The 20,836-nt window shown below is 44.1% G+C and overlaps 1 protein-coding gene across 1 annotated transcript in view; it reads right to left on the bottom strand.

The window, feature by feature from the left end:
- Positions 1-20,836, bottom strand: part of wdfy3 (WD repeat and FYVE domain containing 3) — a 498,547-nt gene that overhangs the window by 321,090 nt on the left and 156,621 nt on the right. The window contains exon 4 of the mRNA XM_068038896.1: positions 8,930-9,039. Coding sequence (XP_067894997.1) covers positions 8,930-9,039 — 110 coding nt within the window. The remainder of the gene's footprint in view (positions 1-8,929; positions 9,040-20,836) is intronic.

Below are 20,836 nucleotides of genomic sequence, written 5' to 3'. Positions count from 1 at the left end.
TGCACTCCCTCTAAAGCAAACATACCTTTCCTTAGGTAAGGATACCAAAGTTGTACACAGTTGAACAGTCCATTCTTTCTAAGTCAAGTGAACTACCGACTGAAGCATTTTCATAATTTTTTATATTATTGCACCAAGACAAGTGTTGATGGAAAGAGATGAACTCAATTTAAATCGCAGTTCTTCATTTTTACATGATGAAAACAAAGCAGCAAAAGAAATTCATATCAAGTCTTGCCTCATCTAATTCTTGGTCTGCCACAAGAGGAAGACACAATACAACCACAAGATATGAGTATCACAATATCACAAGGAGAAACTATTACATTTTTGGGTTATGCTACAGAAGCTGTATTTGGTGATTATACGACATTTGAATTTATTTAATTTTTTTTGAAAAATGGCAGGTGGAAAACAAAATCAGAAGTATATTAATTGCTTTGATTGTAGCAAAGCCAAATAATGAAATTATTTTGTATAGGGAAAGCATCTATCTTCTTTGGCCTCCTTGTCTCGAGAGACAATGGGTAAGCGCCTAGAGGTGGTCAGTGGTTTGTGGAGCGGCGCCTGGAGTGGCTATAAAGGCCAATTCCAGAGTGACAGACTCTTCCACAGGTGCTGCAGATAAAATTGGTTGCTGGGACTGTTACACAGTTGGCTCTCTCCTTACACTTCTGTCTCTTTTCCTGTCAACTGCTAAGTCTCTTCGACTCGCCTCTCTTTAGCCCCGCCTTTATAGCTGCCCGCCAGCTCTGGTGATCGCTGGCAACTGACTCCCACGACTTGTGGTCAATGTCGCAGGACTTCATGTCGCGTTTACAGACGTCTTTAAAACGGAGACATGGACGGCCGGTGGGTCTGATACCAGTGACGAGCTCGCTGTACAATGCGTCCTTGGGGATCCTGCCATCTTCCATGCGGCTCACGTGGCCAAGCCATCTCAAGCGCCGCTGGCTCAATAGGGCGCATGTGCTGCGGATGTTGACCGCCTCGAGAACTTCTGCATTGGAGAAACAGTCCTGCCACCTGATGCCAAGGACTCTCCGGAGACAGCGAAGATGGAATGCATTGAGACATCGCTCTTGGCTGACATACGTTGTCCAGGCCTCGCTGCCATAGAGCAAGATACTGAGGACACAGGCTTGAAACACTCAGACTTGTGTGTTCCATGTCAGTGCGCCATTTTCCCATACCCTCTTGGCCAGTCTGGACATAGCAGCAGACGCCTTTCTATTGCGCTTGTTGAGAGAGACAGGTTACTGGTGATAGTTGAGCCTAGGTAGGTGAACTCTTGAACCACTTCCAGAGCGTGGTCACCAATATTGATGGACAGAGCATTTCTGACATCCTGTCCCATGACGTTCGTTTTCTTGAGGTTGATGGTTAGGCCAAATTCGTAGCAGACAGCCACAATCCTATCGATGAGTCTCTGCAGACACTACCGGTTCTGTGTGGGATGTTAATGCAGCATCGTCAGCAAAGAGTTCTCGGATGAGGTATTTCTGTACTTTGGTCTTCGGTCTAAGACGGGCAAGGTTGAACAACCTGCCATCTGATCTCGTGTGGAGGAAAATTCCTTCTTCTGAAGACTTAACCACATGAGAGCAGCAGTAAGATGATGATCCCAAACAGTGTAGGTGCAAGAATACAGCCCTGTCTCACGCCACTCAGAATAGGAAAGGGGTCTGATGAGGCACCGCTATGCTGAATTGTGCCTTTCATATTGTCATGGATTGAGGTGATGATACTTAGTAGCTTTGGTGGACATCTGATCTTTGCTAGTAGTCTGAGAGACAACGCCTGCTGACGAGGTTAAAGGCTTTGGTGAGATCTATGAAGGCAACATAGAGGGGCATCTGTTGTTCGCGGCATTTCTCCTGTAGCTGGCGAAGGGAGAACAGCATGTCAATGGTGGATCTCTCTGCTCGAAAGCCGCACTGTGCCTCAGGGTAGACACGCTCAGCCAGCTTCTGGAGTCTGTTTAAAATGACTCGAGTGAAGACTTTCCCCACTATGCTGAGCAGGCAGATTCCACAGTAGTTGTTGCAGTCACCGCGGTCACCCTTGTTCTTATAGAGGGTGATGATATTGGCATCGCACGTGCCCTGTGGTACTGCTCCCTTATCCCAGCACAGGCAAAGCAGTTCATGGAGTGCTGAGAGTACAGCAGGCTTGGCACTCTTGATTGTTTCAGGGGTAGTGCCGTCCTTTCCAGGAACTGTTCCACTGGCTAGAGAATCGATGGCATTACTGAGTTCCGATTTTGTTGGCTTTTCGTCCAACTCGTCCATGACTGGCAGAGACTGGGCTGCATTGAGGGCAGTATCAGTCACATCATTTTCCCTGGAGTACAGTTCTAGGTAGTGCTCCACCCAGCATTGGTTAGTGATTGCGTCCCGATTTAGACTTGATGGGGGGGCGGTCTTCTTGATTACTGGCCCAAAGCTCTCTTAATGCCATCTTACATTCCTCTGATGTTTCCGGTGTCAGAGGCCAGCTGAATACGACTGCATAGGTGTTGCCAGTAGTCATTTGCACAGTTCCTGGCTGTTCTTTGCGCGGTGCTTCTGGCGATTTTAAGTGCTAAGGATGTTAACTCACTGGGGGCTTTCTTGTGGCTCAGCAGTGCAATGCGCTTAGCGGCTATGACTGGCTCCATATCTTCAGACTGAGATTGAAACCAGTCTGGATTCTGCTTCTCAGGTTTGCCAAAGATGGTCATTGCTGAATCATAGATGGCGCCTCTAATACGGGCCCACTTGGTCTCTGCATCCCCTGCAGTAGCCTCTGCCAGTTATGACCTGCCTCTGGGCGATCTTTCCAGAGGTGAGAACAGATTACTGACCCAACACCAGGATATCTGAATTTCCTCCCAATTCCACCTTCAAGCCCGCCCTCGTGAGACCAGAAGGATTCCACCCGTGGTCTCCTCAAGTCAGCTATCTGATGCGGAAGTGCGAGGGAACACTTATGGAGGGTTACCTTGAGAGTTTCGTGAAGACGAGAAATAGAAGTAGGTAGTCCTGGTTTTCTTTAATTATTCTTTGTTGTTGTTGATGGAGGCAAATATGAGAAGAGATAAAAGGCTAATGCTAAGATTTTAGCTGCAACCATTAATTAATCTCCAGGAAGATCAAACCTGAAAACTGCAGATGAAAGAAAGTTTTGCGTAAAAATAAGTATTGTGACAATAATTTTTCTTTTGTTCTAAGATTTTGGAAGCATTGGTCACTGGCAGTAGTGGGCTTTTCTGTAGGAACCACAATAAAGATTGGAGATGGAAGATCTGGTTGGAGTGCAGTGGGAGTCGGAAGAGGTGGTTTGTTTGAAAAGGTTTAGGTCTCCTAGGTGTGGGGTGGGGGGGATGGAGATCGGTGATCAAGGGCGGTTTAATCATGGAGGTATGTAGATGATATCATGAGCGGCTGTTCTGATTGTGGGGTGGGTGGGTGACGATCGTTCCTGGGGTGGGTCTGATTGTGAGAGGTTTGGTTGCAGGTTAGTTTGGAGGACTGGGAGGAAACACTCCTGATCCTCCTAGCCCATAAGCAGCGCTGGAAAGCCATCATCTCTTCGGCGCAGCACTTGTTGCCTCCCTTCAGCTGTGTTTCCTGAGAGTGAAGAAACCTGGCTGGCCACAGTTAAATTTAGAATGGAGATAAAAAATCTGAGGCACACAGCCTCATTAAAGTATTTAAATGATCAACCTGCCTCATGGGAGCAGCTTGGTTGTTCACCCCCATCCCACATCCATTAAAACTGTAAGGGGCAGGTTTGAAGCAGGTTGGGTTTGGGTTTGAGATTTTAAAATGTTTTACATCCCATCTGACACAAACCCATTGGATCTAAGTAAGCTTTTCTACTGTGATGGAATTTAAGCACAAGGATCATATTTACAAATTAACGACAACAGAAAATAGGAAATGCAGGAGGAACTTTTTTACTGAAAGGCTGATAAGTATGTGGGATAGATTGACAGTGCTGATCATGGAACAAGAAACCTTCATGAGTTTCAAGAAGAGACTATAAAATGATACAGCACAGAAAGAGATCATGCAGCCCTTTATGCATTTGCCAGCTCTTTGAAAGAACTATCAAATTAGTCCCACTCTTCTGCCCTTGCTGCATAGCCCTGCAAATTTTTCCCTTCAAGTCTTGATCCAATTAACCTTTGAAAGTTATTTTTGAATTCTCCCTAGGGTCTTGGCATCCTTCCTGATGTGTGGTGCCCATAATTGGATGCAATACTCTAACTGGTGTATTGTGATGTGATTTATAAAGGTCTAGCACAGCTTCCTTGCTTTTGTACTCAATGCCTCTAGTAATGAAGTCTTCTCAGCTTGTCCTGCCACCCAAGATTTGTGTATGTGCACCTCCAGGTTTCTTTGTTCCCAAATTCCCTTTAAAATTGTACCATTTAATTAGTATTGCCTATCCTCATGCTTCCATCCAAAATGCTGTTCCTTCACTGTTGCTGGGTCAAAATCTTGGAACTCCCTTCATAACAGCACTGCGGATGTACCTATACCACAGGGACTGCAGCGGTTCAAGAAGGCAGCTCATCACTATCTTCTCAAGGGCAATTAGGGATGAACAATAAATGCTGGCCTTGCCAGCGATGCCCACATCCCAAGAACAAATTTTTTGTTTTGAAGGGCTTTTTCAAGTGAATTTAGAAACTTTTGTGACAGCTGTGGGCAATAAATTCTGTTCGTGTTGATGTGCGGGCAGCCCTTCTGCTGAGAGTGACATAGCTTCTTTGGTTTGAGTCTAACTTTGCTGCACACCAGGGAGTGGTCGGTGTCGCAGTCCGCACTGTGGAAGCTGCGTGTGATTTGAACATTGTTGATAGAGGCTCGCCTTGTGACGATGAGGTCCAGCTGGTGCCAACGATGTGATCTTGGGTGTCTCCATGAAACCTGGTGACAGGGTTTAGTTTGAAAGAACGAGTTGGTGATGCAGAGGTTGTGATTGGTACACAACTCCAGCCGTCTCTGTCCATTCTCATTCATCCTTCCAATGCCATAGCGCCCGAGGCAGGAGGGCCATAAGTCATGGTCAGCCCCTGTGGAACCTGAGGTGAGCCACCCTCGGACAAGGGGTGTGAGTTTGCTTGGTCAGTATATTTCTCACACTAACTGTTCCTTAGGAATGTGCCATGTCTGTGTGATGAGATAAGAAGAGTGTTGTTGAAGCATAATGTCTCTTTCTGTTATTGCGCTGTACCAGCTGCAAGGCCAATAGTGAGATAGATATGTAAACGAAGGATTGAAAATTACCGTATCTTATTCGTTTAGAGCAAAAACTGAATTGTAATATTATTGGTGCTTTAGAATGCAAATTAAGGATTGAACTATTGTTGTAAGATTATTGGTTGCAGAATAGTATAATTGCCATTGTTTTACTGAAATTCTTTGGAACATCGCACTGAGTCTTAATGTGAGCTCCACTGTGTTTGTTCTCCTTGTGCACAAGTTAATAAAGTAGGTTGCGAGTACTCACCGTGCCAAGTCTGATTATTCTACTACAGTTTCCACGACACCCCAACCCTGGCGTTAAAGTCCACCAGCAAGAACAAGTGTTCGGTATTGGGGCTGCTACTAATGATATTATGGAGTTCCTCATAGAACTGGTCTTTAACTTCAGGCGGGAAGCAGAGCGTTGGAGCATAGATCCTGAGTAGGTGTACTGGACCAGATGCGGTGAGCAGTCGGATGGACAGTATGCGTTCCATTTGTAGGTGGCTCTATCATGCTGAGCAAAGAGTTTCTGATGGCGAAGCCCACTCCATGCTGTCTTGGTTCTTCTGGATCCCTACCCTGCCAGTAGAAGGTGTAGTCTTGCTCTCTTAATGACCTGCTCGCAGGGAGACGTGTCTCCTGAAGTGCTGCAATGTCCACATTGAGTCTACTGTGCTCGTTGTTAATGATGGCCGTCCTCCGAGAGTCGTCGATTTGTGTAAGGTCTTCCGACAGGCCAGGACACATAGTTCTGACGTTCCAGATTGCAAAACGAAGGGCTGGTACTTCTTTCCTTTTTTTGTCGTGCTATTTGGTGCAGTTTACAGTCCATTTGTCAGGCAATGACCCTGAGCTCCAAGCACCCATTAAAGCAGATGGACTGTGACGGGTCAGAACCTTACTGACCGGGGGCTGCCCAGTTTGAGGCAGACGGTAGCTGTCCAGTGAGATGCAATGACCTCTCCCACCGACAAAGGCAACCCGTGGCACTCAATCACTATGCCAATTGAGCTGGACTTAAAACCCGTAACTGCTGCCTTCCATGTTGTTTTGGTCGCTGTGAGGAGACTATGGAGTGACCTCTTCATGATGCATGTATGACGGTTGTGAGTTGCCCAAGCTTCAAAACCCCCCTCTCGGCCTTCCTAGTGGGGTCCAAAGGAGTGCAGAGCACTATGTCTGGCACCAATATGGCTGCAGAAACTGCCGGAAAGATGCCAAAGGTGACACATAACCGCCTTAGGGTTTTCTGTTAGGGTTTACTCCCTTAACCTTAGTCTCTCCCGAGATGCCCACAAGGCAATGGGTTGTTAGCTCAAATCCTTGAGCAGCGGGTGATTGCAGTAACTGTAGGATTGAGGCTCGACAACACCATAGCTCACTGTGAAGAGGAGCACAGCTGTAAAGTTCAAAACTCCAAGCAGCAAGTACCTGAATTCAACTGGAAAGAATTTTGGAAGTTCCCTGCACCCTGAATTCACTGCTCTGATCTGGGCGGTAATCCTCCTGCGGCATGAAGCTGACTTAGCACCGCCAGGCCGCGGCCTTCAGGATCAGCGTCACCAGCAGCCGGAGCTGCTACGGAGTCCTGTCGGAGCTGGAGCCGCAGTTCCCGGACTGGGGCGACGATGAGCACATGGCCTTCCTGTTCTCAGACCGGGGACGGTCCACTTGTGGATGGCTCCACATGCAAGCAATTACAATCTATCTATATATAGTAATAAGAAAAAGACTCCAGTTGATTTTGAATGGAAAATGCTTCATCCCACAACAGAGAAAGCTCCTTAGCCAACTCTGGACTTGCTAGCTCTGAACCCAGCAGCTGTGCTGTTTGGTCAACTCTGCACAAAACAGGTCTTCTCTGTTATATCTGAGTCATGAATTAGACCCTAGCACTTCCACTTCCAGGTCTCAAGCCTTCAACTTGACATTTGCCTCTTCCCGACCATTGAGCTCAACTAATCTTCATGCTGTCAAGCCCTAACCTCCATGGTCTCTCCAGGTTGTAACACTGTTCCCCAGTGTCTCCAGGCACCAGAGCTGCAAGTGGTGCCTTGGTACAGGCTTGTCTCTTCACCACTCACTAAGCCTAGGCCCACCTCTGATCACAGACAGTAATTTTGAAGATGGATTGCACATCAAGACTTATCACATTAGCACAGTTTGATGGTAAAAGCTTGCCTTTGTAACCAATAGGAGAGTAAGTCAGAATAAGGTCAGGCAGAACAGCAGTTGTAAACAGGTGTGCATTTTTGCTGGAAAAAACCTTTGTAGTAATGCTCAGAATTATTGCCATAGTAGTTCTAATTCAAGCAGTGTAAGGTCATGTAGATTTATTTTAAAATAAATGTACGTTTCTTCTATAAAGAAATTATCGATTAAGAAAAACAAGTCAGACAAAAATAAAAAGACAACAGAGTGTGTGAGAATGAATCTAAAACAACGAAGCATAAAGAACAAAATTCCCAATAAGCTGTGCAGGTTCGTGGCTGTAGCAGCCTCGAAGGTACCGGGCCGGCATGGTTCCGTGATTAATAATGCACGTGTGCGTCCATGCAAAAAATTTTCAAGGGACCGGACACTGAAAAACCTGGCTGCGCACAACTGCTAAATTTTAAAGGGAACACCGGTGGAGAGTCAATAACAGAAAGAATGGGACATTTTTAATATATTGTCTGAGCATTAAAAGAGATTCATCAGTACAAAAAAATGTTGAATAAAATGGCATATAGTATAACGGGCTCCACAACATTTGTTTTGAGTGTATATTTGAAATTTTAAATGCTAATTCTAAAATTGGCTTCACAAATAACGGAATTTGCTATACCCAATCAAACCACATTTATGATTTAGCAAACTTTGAAGACAATTCCGTAAGATTTGTACTTACTTCAAGAACCTTGGAAAAATCTAGCCATAGAATCATAGACATTTACAGCACGAAAGGTGGTGATTCGCCCCATCATGTCCGCACCAGCCGACAAACAGCCATCCAGCCTAATCGCAGTTTCCAGCTCTTGGTCTGTAGCTTTGTAGGTTATGGCACGTCTAAGTGCATATCCAAGTACTTTTTAAATGTTACGTGGATTTTTGCCTCTACCACCCTTTCAGACAGTGAGTTCCAGATCTCAATCACCCTCTGGGTAAAAAGATTTCCCCTCGAATCCCCTTTCAACCACCTACCTCTTATCCTAAATCTAACCACCTGGTTATGGACTCTTCCAACAAGGGGAATAGGGCGTTCCTATCCTATCTACCTAGACCCCTCAATTTTAAACACTTCAATTAGGCCTCCCCTCAGTCTCCTCTGTTCCAAACAAAACAACCCTAGCCAATACAATCTTTCCTCATAACCAGAAATCTCCAATCCAGGCAACATCCTCATAAATCTCCTCTGTATCTTCTCTAGTGTAATATCATCTTTCCTATTGTGTGGCGACCAGACTGCATGCAGTACTCCAGCTGAGGCCTAACTAGGGTTATGTACAATTCCAGCATAACCTCCAAGATCTTGTACCTATGTTCAGTTAATTATTTCAGGGTATGTCATATGCCTTTTGGCTACCTTATCTAGGTGCCCAGCCACCTTCAGGGATCTGTGAACATGCATCCTTACTTCAGGGATCTGTGGATATGCACTCCATATTGGTGAATATTCCAACCTTGTTTAAGATGGGGTTTCAACTAACCTGTCCAGAAGATGCCAGCAAGTTGATTGTAGTGAGAAGCATCCAGCCTCGACTTGATTCTTCACTTTGATTAATCTCCAGAAATTGGACAATGGCACGACTAGCTGCCTCTGTTGACAGAAGCGAAATCATAAATACACATAAATAACCACTGTGGCAATAACAAAAAGATTGTTCAAGGCCAGCTAAAGATCCATACAAAAACCATACACAGGATGTTCCACAATTTGATAATTCTACTGATATTACTTAGCATAAAAATGAAATGCTAGCATCACAGAATAGTTACAGTGCAGAAGGAGGCCATTCGACCATGTCCACACTGGCTCGCCGAAAGAGCAATTCACTCAGTTCCATTCCCGTCTTCTCCCCATAACCCTGCACATTCTTCTTTTTCATATAACTGTCTAATTCCTTTTTGAATGCTTCAATTGAACCTGCCTCTGCCATGTTCTCAGGCAGCGCATTCCAGACCTTAACCACTCGCTGCATGAAAAAGCTTTTCCTCATGTCACTTTTACTTCTCTTACCAAATACTTCAAATCTGTGCCCTGTCATTCTCAATCCTTTCAGGAGTGGGAACAATTTCTCTCTATCTACGCTGTCCAGACCCCTCTTGATTTTGAATACCATTATCAAATCATCTCTCAGCCTTCCGTAATTCCGTAAGTTTTAGAATACTCATGGACAAAGACGAGAGTGGTCCCAAAGGAAGAATGCTAAATTGGGGGAAGGCCAACTATACCAAAATTCAGCAGGAGCTGGGGAATGTAGATTGGGAGCAGCTGTTTGAAGGTAAATCCACATTTGATATATGGGAGGCTTTTAAAGAGAGGTTGATTAGCGTGCAGGAGAGACATGTTCCTGTGAAAATGAGGGATAGAAATGGCAAGATTAGGGAACCATGGATGACAGATGAAATTGTGAGACTAGCTAAGAGGGAAAAGGAAGCATACATAAGGTCTAGGAGGCTGAAGAAAGACGAAGCTTTGAAAGAATATCGGGAATGTAGGACCAATCTGAAACGAGGAATTAAGAGGGCTAAAAGGGGTCATGAAATATCTTTAGCAAACAGGGTGGAGGAAAATCCCAAAGCCTTTTATTCATATATAAGGAGCAAGAGGGTAACTAGAGAAAGGATTGGCCCACTCAAGGACAAAGGAGGAAAGTTATGTGTGGCGTCAGTGAAAATGGGTGAGATTCTAAACGAGTACTTTGCATCGGTATTCACCGAGGAGAGGGACATGACGGATGTTGAGGTTAGGGACAGATGTTTGATTACTCTAGGTCAAGTCGGCATAAGGAGGGAGGAAGTGTTGGGTATTCTAAAAGGCATTAAGGTGGACAAGTCCCCAGGTCCGGATGGGATCTATCCCAGGTTACTGAGGGAAGCGAGAGAGGAAATAGCTGGGGCCTTAACAGATATCTTTGCAGCATCCTTAAACACGGGTGAGGTCCCGGAGGACTGGAGAATTGCTAATGTTGTCCCCTTGTTTAAGAAGGGTAGCAGGGATAATCCAGGTAATTATAGACCGGTGAGCCTGACGTCAGTGGTAGGGAAGCTGCTGGAGAAGATACTGAGGGATAGGATCTATTCCCATTTGGAAGAAAATGGGCTTATCAGTGATAGGCAACATGGTTTTGTGCAGGGAAGGTCATGTCTTACTAACTTAATAGAATTCTTTGAGGAAGTGACAAAGTTGATTGATGAGGGAAGGGCTGTAGATGTCATATACATGGACTTCAGTAAGGCGTTTGATAAGGTTCCCCATGGTAGGCTGATGGAGAAAGTGAAGTCGCATGGGGTCCAGGGTGTACTAGCTAGATGGATAAAGAACTGGCTGGGCAACAGGAGACAGAGAGTAGCAGTGGAAGGGAGTTTCTCAAAATGGAGACGTGTGACCAGTGGTGTTCCACAGGGATCCGTGCTGGGACCACTGTTGTTTGTGATATACATAAATGATTTGGAGGAAAGTATAGGTGGTCTGATTAGCAAGTTTGCAGATGACACTAAGATTGGTGGAGTAGCAGATAGTGAAGGGGACTGTCAGAGAATACAGCAGAATATAAATAGACTGGACAGTTGGGCAGAGAAATGGCAGATGGAGTTCAATCAGGGCAAATGCGAGGTGATGCATTTTGGAAGATCCAATTCAAGAGTGAAGTATACAGTAAATGGAAAAGTCCTGGGGAAAATTGATGTACAGAGAGATTTGGGTGTTCAGGTCCATTGTTCCCTGAAGGTGGCAACGCAGGTCAATAGAGTGGTCAAGAAGGCATACGGCATGCTTTCCTTCATCGGACTGGGTATTGAGTACAAGAGTTGGCAGGTCATGTTACAGTTGTATAAGACTTTGGTTCGGCCACATTTGGAATACTGCGTGCAGTTCTGGTCGCCACATTACCAAAAGGATGTGGATGCTTTGGAGAGGGTGCAGAGGAGGTTCACCAGGATGTTGCCTGGTATGGAGGGCGCTAGCTATGAAGAGAGGTTGAGCAGATTAGGATTATTTTCATTAGAAAGACGGAGGTTGAGGGGGGACCTGATTGAGGTGTACAAAATCATGAGGGGTATAGACAGGGTGGATAGCAAGAAGCTTTTTCCCCCAGAGTGGGGGATTCAATTACGAGGGGTCACGAGTTCAAAGTGAGAGGGGAAAAGTTTAGGGGGGATATGCGTGGAAAGTTCTTTACGCAGAGGGTGGTGGGTGCCTGGAACGCGTTGCCAGCGGAGGTGGTAGACACGGGCACGATAGCGTCTTTTAAGATGCATCTAGACAGATACATGAATGGGCAGGAAGCAAAGAGATACAGAACCTTAGAAAATAGGCGACATGTTTAGAGAGAGGATCTGGATCGGCGCAGGCTTGGAGGGCCGAAGGGCCTGTTCCTGTGCTGTAATTTTCTTTGTTCTCTTCTTCAAGGAAAACAGTCCTAACTTCTCCAATATATCTTCATAACTGAAATTCCTCATCCCTGGAACCATTCTCATGAATCTTTTCTGTACTCTCTCCAATGCCCTCACGTCTTTCGTAAAGTGCGGCGCCCAGAACTGGACACAATACTCCAGCTGAGGCCGAACCAGTGTCTTATACAAGTTCAACATAACTTCCTTGCTCTTGTACTCTATGCCCCTATTGATAAAGCCCAGGATACTGTATGCTTTATTAATGACTCTCTCAACCTGCCCTACCACCTTCAATGACTTATGCACATATACATCTAGGTCCCTCTGCTCCTGCACCCGCTTTAGAATTGTACCCTTTTATTTTATATTGTCTCTCCAGGCTCTTCCTACCAAAATGAATCACTTCACATTTCTCTGCATTGAACTTCATCTGCCACCTGTTTGCCCATTTCACCAACTTGTCTATGTTCTTTTGAAGTTCTATATTATCCTCCTCACAGTTCACAATGTTTCCAAGTTTCATATCATCTGCAAACTTTGAAATTGTGCCCTGTACACTAAGGTCTAGGTCATTAATATATATCAGGAAAAGCAAGGGTCCCAACATTGATCCCTGGGGAACTTCACTACAAACCTTCCTCCATTAACCACTACCCTTTGTTTCCTGTCACTCAACCAATTTCGTATCCACGTTGTTACCGTCCCTTTTATTCATGAGCTACAAGTTTGCTCACAAGTCTGTTGTGTGGCACTGTATCAAATGCCTTTTGAAAGTCCATGTACACTACATCAACTCACTGTTACCTCCTCAAAAAACTCCAGCAAGTTAGTTAAACATGATTTTCCCTTAAGAATTCCATGCTGGCTTTCCTTAATTAACTCGCATTTGTCCATGTGACTATTAATTTTGTCCCAAATTATTTTTCTATAAGTTTCCCCACCACCGAAGCTAAACTGACTGGCCTGTAGTTGCTGGGGTCATCTTTACACTCTTTTTTGAACAAGGGTGTAACGTCTGCAATTCTCCAGTCCTCTGGCACCACCACTGAGACTAAGGAAGACTGAAAAATTATGGCCAGTGCCTCTGCGATTTCCACCCTCACTTCCCTCAGTATCCTTGGATACATCTCATCTGGTCCTAGTGCTTTATCCACTTTAAGTACAGACAGCCAATCTAATATTTCCTCTTTATCAATTTTAAACCCCTGTAATGTTTGAATTATTTCCTCTTTCAACATTACCTGGGTTGCATTTTCTTCCTTGGTAAAGACAGATGCAAAATATTCATTTAATACCTCAGCTACGCCCTCTGCCTCCATGTGCAAATCCCCTTTCCGGTACCCAAATAGCCCCACTCCTCCTTTACCACCCTTACACTATTTATAGGCCTATAGAAAGCTTTGGGATTTCCGTTAATGCTAGTTGCCAGTCTCTTTTCATGCTCTCTTTGCTTCTCTTACTTGCTTTTTCACTTCCCCTCTGGACCTTCTATATTCAGCCTAGTTCTCAATAGTATTTCGACCTGGCATCTGTCATAAACACACTTTTTCTTCTTTATCTTAATCTCTATCTTTTTTGTCATCCAGGGAGCTCTGGATTTGTGCGCCCTACTTTTCCCTTTCGAGGGAACATACCTTGACTGTGCCCGAACTCTCTCTTCTTTGAAGGTAGCCCATTGTTCAATTATCTGTTTTCCTGTCAGCTTTTGAGCCCAATTTATTCACTCCAGATCCATTCTTACTCCATTGAAATTGGCCTTCCCCCATGTTACGACCAGGTGAGAAAGGGGTCTAGAGTTCCCTCTCAGCCTTCACCTGGTCTTACCGCAACAGGGTTTTAATTTTAAACACAGTGTTTTTAGCTCCCCCTTGGTGAATCCTTGTTCACTGCTTTCCAATTATAAGGCAAATAAATCAGAACAGGTTTTCTTCGGTTTAAAGAATAAAGGTTGCTATTTATTAAACTTAAGCTGTAATTTGGTTAACGCCTATGGATACGCAATGCGCCCATGCTAGCATACATACGCGATACACACATGCAGATAGAGACAGAACAGAGCAGAAGAAATAAAGTGGAAAAGTTTACGAACATACGAATTAGGAGGAGTAGGCCACACGACCCCTCAAGCCTGGCCAGGCTTGTTCATGGCTGAACTGATTACTCCACATTTTACCTACCCCGATAACTTTTCACCCCCTTGCTTATCAAGAATCTATCTACCTCCGTCTTAAAAATATTCAAACACTCTGCTTCCACCGTCTTTTGAGGAAGAGAATTCCAAAGACTCATGACCCTCTGACAAAAAATATTTCTCCTCATCTCGGTCTTAAATGAGCGACCCCTTATTCTCCCACAAGGGGAAACATCCTTTCCACATCCACCCTGTCAAGACCCCTCAGGATCTTATATGTTTCAATCAAGTCGCCTCTTACTCTTCTAAATTCCAGCGGATACAAGCCTAGCCTGTCCAATCTTTCCTCGTAAGACAGCCCGCCCATTCCAGGTATTAGTCAAGTAAATCTTCTCTGTACTGCCTCCAACGCGTTTACATCCTTCCTTAAATAAGGAAACCAGTACTGTACACAGTCCTCCAGGTGTGGTCTCACCAATGCCCTGTATAGCTGAAGCATAGCCTCCCTACTTTCGTATTTAATTTCCCTCGTGATAAACGATAACATTCTATTAGCTTTCCTAATTACGTGCTGTACCTGCATATTAACCTTTTGCGATTCGTGCACTATGGCACCCAGATCCCTCTGCATCTTAGAGCTCTGCAATCTCTCACCATTTAGATAATATGCTTCTTTTTTATTCTTCCTGCCAAAGTGAATAGTTTCACACTTTCCCACATGATACTCCATTTTTATTTTATTTAGAGATACAGCACTAAAACAGGCTCTTTGGCCACCGAGTCTGTGCCAACCAACAACCACCCATTTATACTAATACTATATTAATCCCATGTTCCCTACCACATCCCCACCATTCTCCTACCTATACTAGGGGCAATTTACAATGGCCAATTTACCCATCAACCTGCAAGTCTTTGGCTGTGGGAGGAGCCGGAGCACCTGGCAGAAACTCACGCGGTCACAGGGAGAACTTGCAAACTCCACACAGGCAGTACCCAGAACTGAACCCGGGTCGCTGGAGCTGTGAGGCTGCAGTGCTAACCACTGCGCCACTGTGCCGCCCCATTTGCCAGGTCTTTGCCCACTCACTTAACCTATCTATATCCCTTTGTATTCTCCTTATGCCCTCTTCACAACTTACTTTCCTATGTATCTTTGTGTCATCAGCAAATTTAGTAACCGTACCTTTGGTCCCTTCATCTAAGTCATGGATATAAATTGTATAATGTTGAGGCCTCAGCCCACGTCCCTGTGGCATACCACTCATTACATCTTGCCAACCAGAAACTGATCCATTTATGCCTACTCTGTTTCATGTTAGCAAACCAATCTTCTATCCATGCCAATATATTACTCCCTACACCATGAGCTTCTATTTTCTGCAATAACCTTTGATGTGGCACCTTAACAAATGCCTTCTGGAAATCTAAATGTAATACATGCACTGGTTTCCCTTTATCCACAGCACATGTAACTCCCTCAAAGAACTGCAGTAAACTGGTTAAACATGATTTCCCTTTCACAAAATCATGTTGACTCTGCCTAATTAACTTGAATTTTTCTAAATGCCCTGCTATAACATCTTTAATAATAGCTAACATTTTCCCAAGACAGATGCGAAGCTAACTGGCCTGTTGTTTCCTGCTTTCTGTCTCCCTCCCTTTTTGAATAAAGGAGTTACATCCACTATTTTCCAATCTAAAGGAACCTTCCCCGAAACTAGGGAATTTTGCAATCTCTGAAGAGGGTTTTTGTTATGAATCTTCGAGCTCACTGTAGAGTCCTTGATTGTAGGTAGATCTTGCTTTTTGTTGGGGCCCAGTATTCTTCTTAAACCTTGTTCGCTGTAGGAGACTTTTCTCTCTTGGGGTTCATGTAGCTGCAGTGGATTTGGAGTTCCGTGACAAAGAGGTGGGAGCAGACAGACAGGCGGCTGTGGCGAGCCAGCCAGCAGAGGTCTTTTCAGTCCAGGAGCAAACAGACACACTGAGTTCAAACTGTTTGTACAATTCAGAAAAACCCAGGTTGCCAAGCAGGTTAGTCATGTGACTAGCTGGTCTGACCACATCTGTTTGTGGATTCTCTGGTCTTAGCCCACCCTGGAATGTCTCTTCTTACACACAATATCTGGTGCTCAAAGTCCACTGTGGGTTATATTAGATAAGGGAAGTAACTCCTTTGTCTCTACAAGCACTGCCTGTTAATATTCAAATGTCTTTCCCGCCAAGGGTCTGGTGATTTTAAAAAAAAACAAGTCCTTTCTTCACTTCAGCTATAGTTTTCAAATCAATGTTCATATGACAAAATTAATGTGCCTCAGTCTTGGCAGTTGGGGGGTCTGCATGACACCCCAGTTAATTATTCTTACTCTGGATTGCTCTTTGTCCTTTTCCATTGTCAGCCTAAACCTATGGTACAATGATCACTATCCCCTAAATGTTCTCCTACTGATACTTGATCCACTTGGCCTACCTCATTCCCAAGAACCAGGTCTAGCACTGCCCCCTTTCTCGTTGGACTAGCAGCATACTGTTGTAGAAAATTTTCCTGAACACACTCTAGGAACTCTTGACCCTCACTGCCCACTACTCTACTATTATCCCAGTTTATATTTGGATAATTAAAGTCCACCATTATAACTACCCTGTAATTTTTGCACCTCTCTGTAATTTCCTTGCAAATTTATTCCTCCACATCTTTCCCACTAGCTGGTGTCCTATAGACAACACTGAGCAACGTAACCGCGCCTTTTTTGTTCCTTAACTCGAGCCAAATTGATTCTGTCCTCGGCCCTCTGGGACATCCTTTTTCTCCAGCAGTGCAGTGTTCTCCTTAATCAATACCAACACCCCTCCCCCTTTTTTTCCCCTTTCCTATCTTTCCTGAACACCTTGTATCCAGAAATATTTAACAACCAGTCCCGTCCTTCTTTGAGCCAGGTTTCTGTTATACCCATCATATTTCCACATGGCAATCTGCACCTGTACCTCATTAATCTTATTAACCACACTCCGTGCATTCACAGACATGCACATTAACCCAGATTCAGACTTTATTCCATTCTCCCTTACTCTGACCCCCACCTAATAACTTACTATTCTCTACTCTAATACTACCCATCTTCCCCAGTATTCTGTGCATCTTGGCATTCCTCGCTGATACTTGCTCCTGGTTCCCACACCCGTCACACAACATCACAATTATAAATTTGAGAAATAAACTAATTTATCCAAGTGTTTGCTTTACATAAATGAGGCAAATGGCTACAGTACAAGACTTTATAGTAACATAAAAATAACAACGTTGAGCTTTTGTGGGAATGAACAAATACAAGTTTTTGTTGTTATATTACAGTACAGTGATGAACAGCCAGCAATGCTCAACAGGTCCACTGAGGTTACAGTTTCCTAAAAGTTACAACATCATCTGCTGGTCCACATACCTACTGTATGAGGTTATTACAAAGTAAAAGGCCCATCTTAAACTTATACTCTTTTCCCTATTCCAACATAGACACATTTACTGTGCAGTGGTAGGGCGGCACAGTGGCGCAGTTGTTAGCACTGCAGCCTCACAGCTCCAGGGACCCGGGTTCGATTCTGGGTACTGCCTGTGCGGAGTTTGCAAGTTCTCCCTGTGACCGCGTGAGTTTTCGCCGGGTGCTCCAGTTTCCTCCCACAGCCAAAGACTTGCAGGTGATGGGTAAATTGGCCATTGTAAATTGCCCCTAGTGTAGGTAGGTAGGGTTAGTATAAATGGGTGGTTGTTGGTCGGCACAGACTCGGTGGGCCGAAGGGCCTGTTTCAGTGCTGTATCTCTAAATAAATAAATAAAATAAATGAAATGTCAAGAGCTAAGTGACATTGTAGGCTGATCTACATTATACTATCAGAGTGACAGGATACAGATTTAGGGGCACTATATCCTCGATGGTGAATTCCTTTGTAAACCTAAATGGAAAAACGTACGATGACGCCTCCCAAGAGGAAAGAAAATATCAAAAAAAGCTCAATTGAGGTTGGTTATACAGCAATACTGGCAGGGATATGAGAGTACAATGGTCGTCAGCCTTTCCTTTTCATCATGAACGGGTAAGTAGCATGAAGGTGTCAAAAAAAAATTAAAACCGGCACGGACATTAATTTATATGCAGGTTTACAATTTTTTTCTCTTTATCCCATTTAAGATGCAATTTGTTCAATAGGGAATCAGTGGCCTTCAGTTAAAAGAAAACACATCAAATATTTATTTTGTTTTATAGTAGCCCTAAAGCCCATTTCAAACTATATTACACTGCATTTGCACTCAGACTCTTCCATTTTCAACATTTTCTGCAGCTGTATTATAATATTTCCCTATATAGTGTATTGTTGTTTACTGTTTGATAGGTTGGTTTAGCTAAAATATACGTGCTACTTGGTATTAGTTCTTTGAAGAGAAAAGATCATAAGATCATAAGAACTAGGAGCAGGAGTAGGCTGTCCGGCCCCTCGAGCCTGCTCCGCCATTCAATAAGATCATGGCTGATCTTTTCGTGGACTCAGATCCACTTACCCACGCTCTCACTGTATCCCTTAATTCCTTTATTGTTCAAAAAGATATCTACCTTAGCTTTAAAAACATTTACTGAAGAAGCGTCAACTACTTCACTGGGCAAGGAATTCCATAGATTAACAACCCTCTGGGTGAAGAAGTTCCTTCTTAATTCAGTCCTAAATCTGCTCCCTCCAATCTTGAGGCTATGCCCTCTTGTCCTAGCTTCACCTGCCAGTGGAAACATCCTCTCTACTTGTATCTTATCTATTCCCTTCATAATTTTACATGTTTCTATAAGATCCCCCCTCATTCTTCTGAATTCCAATGAATATAATCCCAATCTACTCAGTCTCTCCTCATAAGCCAACCCACTCAACTCCGGAATCAACCTAGTGAACCTCCTCTGCACCCTCTCCAGTGCCAGTATATCCTTTCTCAAGTAAGGAGACCAAAACTGCACACAGTACTCCAGGTGCGGCCTCACCAGTACCTTATACAGCTGCAACATAACCTCTCTGCTTTTAAACTCAACCCCTTTTAGCAATGAAGGACAAAATTCCATTTGCCTTCCTAATTACTTGCTGTCCCTGCAGACCAACCTTCTGCGATTCATGCACAAGGACACCCAGGTCCCTCTGCATAGCAGCATGCTGCAACTTTTTACCATTCAAGTAATAATCCTTTTTACTGTTACTCCTACCGAAATGAATGACTTCACATTTATTAACATTGTATTCCATCTGCCAGACCTTTGCCCACTCACTCAATGTATCTATGTTCCTCTGCAAAGTTTCACAGTCATCTGCACACTTTGCTCTGCCACTCATCTTAGTGTCATCTGCAAACTTTGACACCCCACAAGTGGTCCACAACTCCAAATCATCTATATAAATTGTAAATAATTGCGGTCCCAACACCGATCCCTGAGGCACACCACTAGTGACTCATTGCCAACCAGAATAGCCCTCATTTATCACCACTCTCTGCTTCCTGTTAGTCAACCAATCCTCTATACATGCTAATACTTTACCCCTAACGCCATGCATCCTTATCTTATGCAGCAGCCTTTGTGCGGCACCTTGTCGAAGGCCTTTTGGAAATCTAGGTACACCACATCCACTGGGTCCCCATTGTCCACCTTGCTCGTAATGTCATCATAGAATTCCAAAAGATTTGTCAAGCATGACCTGCCCTTCATGAACCCATGCTGCGTCAGCCCAACGGGACAATTTCTATCGAGATGCCCTGCTATTCCTTCCTTGATAATAGACTCAAGCATCTTCCCCACTACAGAGGTTAAGCTAACCGGTCTATAATTCCCCATCTTTTGTCTACCTCCCTTTTTAAACAGTGGCATCACATCTGCTGTTTTCCAATCTGCTGGGACTACCCCAGAGTCCAGCGAATTTTGGAAAATTACCGCCAGTGCACCTGCTATTTCTCCCACCATCTCTTTTAGTACCCTGGGATGCATTCCATCAGGGCCAGGAGACTTATCAACCCTTAGCTCCATTAGCTTGCCCAACACTACCTCTTCCGTAATAATGATTGTTTCCAGGTCCTCACCTACGTTCATCTCTTTGTCAATTACTGGCATGTTATTAATGTCCTCCACTGTGAAGACCGATACAAAATACCTGTTCAATGCCTCGGCCATTTCATCATATCCCATAACTAAATTCCCCTTCTCATCCTCTAAAGGACCAACGTTTACTTTAGCCACTCTTTTTCGTTTTATATATTTATAGAAACTTTTGCTATCTGTCTTTATATTCTGTGCTAGTTTTTTCTCATGTTCTATCTTACTTTTCTTTATAGCTCTTTTTGTGGCTTTCTGTTGACCTTTAAAGTTTTCCCAATCTTCTAGTTTCATGCTGTTTTTGGCCACTTTGTATGCCTTCTCTTTCAATTTGATAGCCTCCCTTATTTCCTTAGACACCAATGGCAGATTACCCCTTTTCTTCCAGTCCTTCCTTTTCACTGGAATATACTTTTGCTGAGCACTTTGAAAAATTGCTTTGAAAGTCCTCCACTGCTCGTCAACTGTCCCACCATAGAATCTTTGTTTCCAGTCTACTTTAGCCAAGTCCTCCCTCATTCTATTGTAGTCCCCCTTGTTCAAGCGCAGGACCCTGGTATTGGATTTTATCTTCACTCTCTCCATCTGTATTCTAAATTCAACCATACTGTGATCACTCCTTCCAAGAGGATCCCTAACTATGAGGTCATTAATTATACCTGTCTCATTACACAGGACTAGATCTAGGATAGCTTGCTCCCTCGTCGGTTCCATTACATACTGTTCAAGAAAACTATCACGGATACACTCAA

The sequence above is a fragment of the Heterodontus francisci genome, chromosome 1 (assembly GCF_036365525.1).
Source record: "Heterodontus francisci isolate sHetFra1 chromosome 1, sHetFra1.hap1, whole genome shotgun sequence".
NCBI lineage: Eukaryota > Metazoa > Chordata > Chondrichthyes > Heterodontiformes > Heterodontidae > Heterodontus > Heterodontus francisci.
Note: the sequence above shows the minus strand (reverse complement) of the source record. Positions and strands in the feature narration are given on the sequence as shown.